This window comes from Glycine max, chromosome 19 (assembly GCF_000004515.6).
Source record: "Glycine max cultivar Williams 82 chromosome 19, Glycine_max_v4.0, whole genome shotgun sequence".
In the NCBI taxonomy this organism is placed as follows: Eukaryota; Viridiplantae; Streptophyta; class Magnoliopsida; order Fabales; family Fabaceae; genus Glycine; species Glycine max.
The window spans coordinates 14,765,105-14,773,485 of NC_038255.2; the positions used below are offsets into that span (position 1 = coordinate 14,765,105).

Consider the following 8,381-nt stretch of genomic DNA (forward strand, 5'->3'; position numbering starts at 1 on the left):
TGTTTTAATTATTGTATTTTTTTAAAAAAAAATAAAACAATTTGTGGTGAATTAACTTCAAAAATTGCATTGTAAAATTTAAACTTTAAAAAAAATACACATAGGTTCGGATAGATTTAAAGTCATTCAAACCTAACTTCAAATGAAAAAATAATATATTATAATTTTATAAGAACGAAAAATAAATAACTATTTTTTTGCACGGACGAAAAATAAACCTTGGTATATTTACAAAGAAAAAAAACATATTTTAACCTATAAAATATTTAAACGTTAAGTGATCACTAAGCGCTATTTTAATAACTTACACCTGCAGTGTTTCTATTCTACTAATCCTATTCTGTATAGACTGCAATTTACTTTGGCAAGCTACTTCAAACAAAAGGGTGAGTGACAAAACAAAAAGAGGAGAAAAAAGTCTTTGGAGAGGTAACACCAGCCTCCAATAAAGACCAAAACGACCATTTTTGAGTGCTTAAGTTTTAAAGCACTTCTTTGAAACGTTCCACAAGCTTTAACAGGCTGTGGAATGCAATTTAATTCAATAAATAATTAGTACTTTAAATGATTTATTCTTCTCTTTATGCATGCTAATGCTAGAACTATGTTTGTTTCCTTATGTATTTCCCTCAACGTTCTTAAAACCATCCTCAATAATAGACCAAAAAGCTAACACAACTAAGCACAGATTGCACGTGAAATAAGAAAAATAAACAAATTGTCAAGCATTGATTTCCACCACCTAATATCCACACTTCCTCGTTACAATTTTGTGCAAGTTATCAATCATATCAGAGTAGCATGTCAATTCCTCCCCTATCAAACAGCAAAGTTTAATGTCTCACTTAAAATTTTGCTGGATTCACACTCCTCATAAGATTACAGTTGGGATTTACCATCCTCCTTTAATTAAAGTTACCGTTTTACTTTATGATGCATCACCCATATAGCTGGATCCTGGTTTCCATACTAGCGGGCCTAGTCAAAACCTTAAATGAGTCCAGAAAAATCAACTTGATGGACCACACACTCATCAACTTGTTCTTGTACACACAAAATGAAGCATGTAAATAGTGTTTGTCACATTATATCAAACCAGTTCCAACAGAAACTGATTAAGTGCTCAAAAAGATGTTGCATTTATCTCATTTTTTCGTACATAAATATAAATGGTTTTTTATTCGATATATCCCACAAAATGGGATGAAAATTCTTAATACTGTACATAATTGATATGAAAATCCACAGAGCAGAAACTACTCTACACATTTAAAACACAAATTACAGTTATCAGGAGAGTGAAGTATGCTTGTTTATTTGAAACAACAGAAATATACACTTAAACACTTTTGCTTTGCTTCTTTCAGCTTGCACCAATTTCGTAGATCAATATAAATAGTGCTTTATTTGATTGATCCCACAAAATGAGATTAATTAGAAGCCTTATTCACATATATTGATAGCATTTCCAAGCATAAATTACAGAAGCATGAATACATAAATACATCAATCAGGTGTGTGAACTGTGAAGTATACCTGTTTATTAAAAAATTGAGAGAAAATATACACTTGTTTCTTCCACCTTCCATGCCAATTACACAACAACTTCAATAAACTTACTCGAGGCCCACATCTTCGCAGCATCGGAGAGCTTGCTCCCCTCAACCTCCATTCTCCTCAAACGAGAACAATTCTTAAGAAACAACTCAACAGCTTCAGAGTCAATCCCAAAACAGTTCACAACATCCACATTCCGAAGCTGCTTGCAGCTCCTGAGCATGGAAGCCATGGCAACACTGGTGAGCCTCTTGCACCCTCTCACCCTCAAGTCAATCAAATGAACGCACGAAACCGTCATCGAAACGAGCTCCTTGTCACACAACATTTCGTTGTGCGACAAGTCGAGTTTCCTCAATTTCCTCAAATGCTGCCCCAATGTGGCAAGCAATCCAGGTTCCCTCTCAACCACGTCACAATTAACAAGCGCCAATTCTTCCAGCCCTTTCATCGCCACCGCGAGGGCCTTCAGGCCCTCCCCACTAACGAGGCAGCAGCTCTGAAGCCTTATGCTCGTGAGCCCATCGAAATTCTTTGCCACCGCCAAGAGATGGTCGTTGTTGAGGTCCAGAGGCAAACGAAGATCGATTTTGCGAACATTACACCTGCACCCAGTAAAGAACTGCAGCAGCCCCTCTCTGCTGCCACCATCATGAACCAAGAGGGAACTCAAGGAGCCACAATGCTCCACAAGCTCTAATAGAACAGCATAAACCACACTCCTGCAAGTTCTTAGCTCAATTTCCTCAAGACCCTGCAAGCACTTGACAAAAGACGAATAAGACCCTCCAATCCCCTGGCAACTCTGAAGCCTTAGCTTCCTAAGATTTTTACATCTTCTCCACAACCAACCCACCCCCCAATCGTCGCCGCGAATCCCCACCAAACAAAGACTCTCCAACCCCAATTCAAAACCAGAATCAGAATCAAAATCATCACTTTCTTCGTCATCGTCGCTATTGACCCGTTCTTCTTCGTCGGAAGAGAAAGTAATTGACAATTCCTTGAGGCAGGGGAAGGACGTGACCCAGTTGAGAAAAAGGGGCCTGGGGAGGGTGATGAGGAGGGAATTGAGGCGGGGGCAGGAGGCGGAGAGAGAGAGGAGGGAGGAGAGAGAAACGGGTGCTGGCGAGAGAGAGAGAGCGAGGAGGTTGGAAAAGGGAGTGATGAGAGAGAGGAGGTGTGGGGAGAGAGAGAGGGGTGGGGAGAGGGAGAGAGAGAGGGAAGAGAGAAAAGGGTGGTGGGAGAGAAAGGAGGAGAGAGAAGGGATGAGAGAGAAATGAGGGGTGGTGAGGCGGAGAGAGAGGGAGGTTGTGGAGGAACGGTGGAGGCGGAGCCAGCGCTTGCAGACGAGGGAGACAGAGGAGGAGGAGGATGAGGGGAGTTTCTGCAAGATTTCTTGCAGTAGTTCGTCGTATAAACTGTTCACCATCTCTCTCTCTGATTCTCTTTCTCTGTGTGTGTTGTGTTCGTGTGGAGAACTCAGAAGAGAAATGAACGGGTTGTTGTTGTTCTAGCAAGGTCTGGTTTTTGACGAGAGGGGGAGAGAGAAGGTTGATTAGGTGAGAAGAGGAGAAGTGAATTTGAAAGAGGCACCTTGCTTACACGCAGGTAAAGAGGACGTGGAAGTCACGTCCTTACATTAAAAAGTTATAAATAAACAAAAATAAAAACAAACAAACAAACCTGATTGGAAAGAAAGTGAGAGGATAAGTGCCACTTAAAATATGAGCAGTGATGGAAGATATTCTGTTACCCATTTCTTTAAACATGTTTTTTATTTATTGGTAAAAATTTATTAAAAATTATAAAAAAAAATCATTAGATAAGATATAAAACTCATAAAATTTTATAATTTATAATAAATTTCAATCAATAAAAAATGTTAAAAGAGTGGGGTAGAGAATATATTTTTAATATTTCTTATTATTATTTCATAATTGAAATTCAAACTAGAATGAATTTGGAGAAGCCATTTCTTTTGTTTTTAATGTAATTTTCTAAATTAGATTTTGTAAAGCATTATTTCAATTAGCTTTTTTTTTTCAGTTGGCTGGCTTACTTTACTTGTCAGTATTGTGATTTGTTAATTAATAACTGAACAAGCACAATGGACATTTCCTTTATCTTTGGTTAAATTAAAGTTTGCATCGAATAGCAATTCATTTCTGCTGCTGTTAATAGTTATGAAGTTATACTACAAAAATAAATATTAAAAAAGACATTGGATTTTGTTTATAAGTAAAAAAAAATGATATTTAATGAAATGGTAATATAAATAGTAACTAATATCTAATGCTTTTAAGTAAGATAAATTTCTTAAAAAATTAATAATATTTTGATTATTGTTCATGGACAAATTTAATAATTATAGCCGAATCAATAAAAACTATTTTATTAAAATTACTCTGTTTAAACAATGATTGTTTTTTACTTTGGGAAACAACATTAAACTTTTTTTTAGACCTACTCAACATGTCTGACTTGTCCTATTAAATCTGGTTACCTAAATTATGATAGAATTCAATTGGTATTCAAACTAAAGAAATCATAAACATGATAAAAAAAAATCACGTGAAAAACAACTATCATGAGCTATATAAATATGAAGTTTTATAATTTTTTAATTATTCGTTGAATTCACTTTTCACACAATTGTTAATTATGTTTAGTACTTTTTTCAAATATTAGTTGGTTGATTTTTTATAGTTGAATCTAATGAGGAGAGTTTTTCATGTCTAATCAATCTAAAAAAAATTAAATTTATATCCTAAAATAAAAACTGATTACTATTTCAAAAGAACTAATTTGATGCAAATTTAAAAAAAAAATAAAAAAAAATAAAAGATCCAAATGAATCTTAAAAATTAATAAAAGAACAAACATATAATTTACCCTTAATTCTACTTGCTCAAAATTCATACCATCAAAATATTTTTATAATATGTCACCATCCAACAAAACGATGATTTTTTGTACGAGGGAAAAGTTGGCTTTGCCGGCTTTGTGCTGTTTTGAGTGTTGTAGTTCACGCTTCCTAGTGGACGCGAGTGGATTTTTCATCGTATAGCATTGCCATGACTCCTTGTCCAGCTGGGTGTGTGACACCTTTCACAATAATATTCAAAATCATGCTAACATTTTTCTCCTTCACTAAATCATAATAAAAGCTCTATTTCCCCTCTTTGATTATGTGTTTATTCACAACCACAGAAGCAACATGCGGTTAGAAGGGAGGCTTTCATTTTAATTTTAATTAATATTTTATACAAATACAATGAAACTCATGCATTGAGAAAATAGATAAAAGAATGTTTTAAACAAGAGCCGTTTGTCTTTTATGTTTATCTTCTTTTTTTTTTTACGTGGAATGTTTATAATATATAATGTTATAATATAAAAGTTACATTAAAAAAATCATCCCCTGACGATTTCGAGATGCTTTATCCATGTTTCATACGATACCGAATTTACAGTCAACCAAATGTTTTGATTTTTTTTAACTGATCCTCAGCTAAAAAGTTAAAAACTAGTTTTTTCATACACAGAATAAAAATCCAACCCTTAATTAAATACTTAAAAAATAAAATTATTTATCAATCATGTTATACCATCTTAATAAATGTTTTGAATTTTGATGATTCTCTCTCCTTGATTTCATACATGACGAAGAAAAAACACACATAATTTTTGAATCTGGATCCTCTCCAATTGGAGAAAACTTGAGAGTCTCCAATCTAATAAGTGCACTGTTGATTTGACATTAAGTTGAGATGGATTTTCCAAAACTCACCGTTTCAGTAAATATACGGAACTCTACTCTAAATCGCTAATTTTGTTTCTTTGTTACTTTTCTCAAACCAAATATGGTGAAACTTTTCCTTTGTACCTTCACTTACGGCGACGTGCAGATTGTCTGACTCCAATCCCTTGTCAATCCTCATCTTAAGTTATAAGGGTAGAACCGCAGTGTTGGAGTAAGCCTTCACAGGCACAACAACGATTCAAGTTGAGTTTAAGTATGGCTATGTGTGGACCACTTGTACAAATTGATGGTAAATAGTGATTTTATTGACAATAGTCAATACCATTCCTTTATCAATTTCTTCTTAAACTTGGCCATGGGCCTCCAGTCTAGACAAAAAAGAAAATCACTTTGCCAATTTATGTCCAATTCCATTCCTTGGATGATGCCTCCAACTTGTTCGATCAAATGCATTGTCTGAATGGGACATTGATGCTTTTGGCTTCATATCATAAGACTTTGATTGTTCTTCCCGTGTTAATTGCATGGGTGTGCTGTTTTATTTCAAGTATTTGTTGTACAATGTTCCTTAAAAAATTGATATAATCGGAAAGTTGTGATAGCTAGTTCAAGAAGGATTTGACTATAAGATTGTAATTTGCTTTGAGACTTATGAAGTGTTGTTACTAAAGATTGCAAATTTTTCTCCCTGAGCAGGATATGGTTCAATGGACAGAAACAATTAGGCCATGTGATGAAGCTTTATAGATAGTATTGTTTGAAACTAATAGCCAAAAACAAGATGCAAGTATTGCATTTGGTCAAACGACTATAATATTTTGTTCTATATAATAAAGCATTTGGGAATCACTCAAGGTGTTGGAATCAATATGTAGGTCTTCAAATGGCATCAGTGCATAAAAGACAGTGTCGGAAAGATGAGGATTAGCATCGGATCGAAAGTGAAGGTCCAAAATCATAGGAGGTTTCACTGGAACTAGTTTGGTAACTTTAATGATACGGTAAGTTTTAAAAAATTCATGTCAACCGTTAATTTTAAATCAACAGTGCACATTTATTAGACTGAAGACTCTCATTTTCTTCAATTGGAGAGGATTTGGATCTATGATTTTTAAATTCTAAAAGTTATAGATAATGAGGCATATTGATGTGTGGAGTCCTACTAGAGATTCATCCTTGGGTGGCTTTCACTATTTTGTGACCTTCATTGATGTTTTTTCTTGCAAGGTCTAGGTGTACTTCATGAAACAAAAATCTGAAGTCTTTGAGAAGTTCAAGTTGTGGAAGGTTGAGGTGGAAAACCAGACACACAGAAAGATCGGGTATTTGGGGTCTGATAATGGCACAGAATACACTGACTCATGGTTTCAAAAATTCTATAAGGAACATGACATTTAGAGAGATTTCTCAGTACGAAAAACACCACAATAGAATGTTGTAGAGAGGATGAATAGGTGCCTTACTGAAAGGGTCCGATGTCTGAGATTGCAAGTTGGCCTTTCTAAAGGCTTTGGGACATAAGCGGTGAATATGGCGTGCTATCTGCTCAATCGATCACCACAAGCATCATTAGATGGGAAAGTTGTAAAAGGAAGTTTGGACAAGTAATCCTGTTGATTTTAATAATTTGAGTATATTTGGGTGCCATGCTTTTGTGCATATATCCAATGATGAGAGATCTAAACTTGATCCAAAGTCAAAAAAGTGTGTTTTCGTAGGTTATTCCAAAGGTGTGAAAGGGTTCAAGTTTTGGGATCCAATTTCTAGGAATATGGTAATCAGTATGGATGCAAAGTTTGATGAGCAATCCATGTTACCAGAGATAGTTGAGACAACTATGTGAGTGTCTGATGGAGCTTGCCCTAACTCCATAGAGGTTCAGGTGGACTTTGAGCAAATACCAGTGACTCTTAAGAGGGTAGCACCATGTAGTCCAAGACCTGAGGCCATACCCACACCTGAGCTTGGATCAATGAGTCTAGATGAACCACATCAAGAGTAAAATCTTGTCAAAGATAGAAATTGTCGCACCATTAAGTCGTTGTCCGATATGGGTTTAAAGAATTGGCTAAGTGATGAGGACATGATCAAGAGCAAGGGCAAGGATCCACTTGAAGGACTTGGAGGACCTATGATAAGGGCTAGAGCAAGGAAAGCCAAGGAAGCTCTTCAACAAGTATTGTCCATACTATTTGAATACAAGCCCAAGTTTCAAGGAGAAAAGTCCAAGGTTGTGAGTTGTATCATGACCCAAATGGAGGAGGACTAAATGACACCACTTTGTCTCAATTTTAGAGTGTTTAGTTTGTCTAAATAATGGCTCAATCCTTGTAAAGTTGGCTGACCAAAAATATGTTTTGGGTTAATCAACTAAAAGGGTTTTAGTTAGGTTTAGTTCAAGTTGTAATAAGAGCCCAATTGGCAACCTAGGCATCAGCCTTTTGGGAGACCAAATGGTGACTGACTTGTTGGCTGTTGGGGGTGACTTTTGGTTGCCACAATTTCAGTTACACTCAGTCATTAAGTTCTTTTAATTCCCTAGGTTAATGGCATTAAGTTATTTTAATTCTAGGTTAATGGGTCATTACTAAAATCTGATGTAAAGCTTCTATATAAGCTAAACCATTTTATCAATAAACACAAGTTGAGTTTTATTCAGAAAATTAGAGTTTATCTCTTTTATCTTAGTGAGAGTGATTCTCCTAAATTCTTGAGTGATTCAAGAACACCCTGGCTGTATCAAAGGACTTTCACAACCTTTGTGTGTTGCCCTCGCCGGAAAGAGTGATTCTTTCCTTCCTTTCATCTTCAACCTTGTTCTTTCAAACCACAATTCCAGAAAATCCACTTCTGCCCAGAATTATCTTGTGGCCATAACTCCCGTTTTACGCACTCAAATTAAGTGATTCTTGAGCCTAAATTGAATTTCAAGACGAGACCTTTCACCTCGTTTTGGAATCACCTCATTTGGAGCCTTGTAGCTTGAGTTATTGTCATTTCTATATTTCTGTCCAGCCACCACTTAACCTACGTTTTCTCATCTCATTATTCCATTTTA

The 8,381-nt window shown here is 35.5% G+C and overlaps 1 protein-coding gene across 1 annotated transcript; it reads right to left on the bottom strand.

Moving 5' to 3' along the window:
- Window positions 1-1,594: 1,594 nt before the first annotated feature.
- On the bottom strand, window positions 1,595-2,989 carry LOC100819643 (F-box/LRR-repeat protein 4). The gene is made up of 2 exons (XM_026127049.1): window positions 2,881-2,989; window positions 1,595-2,682 (listed from the first exon to the last, which is right to left on the bottom strand). The coding sequence occupies exons 1-2, from the start codon at window positions 2,987-2,989 to the stop codon at window positions 1,595-1,597; spliced, it is 1,197 nt and encodes a 398-aa protein (XP_025982834.1).
- Between the last annotated feature and the right edge of the window lie 5,392 nt (window positions 2,990-8,381).

Excerpts from the sequence above, each read along its gene's own strand:
- LOC100819643 (XM_026127049.1), bottom strand. The coding sequence starts at position 2,989 with ATGGTGAACAGTTTATACGACGAACTACTGCAAGAAATCTTGCAGAAA. Across the intron at positions 2,683-2,880 it reads GCGCTGGCTCCGCCTCCACC|CACCCGTTTCTCTCTCCTCC; the intron begins GTTCCTCCACAA and ends CTCTCTCGCCAG.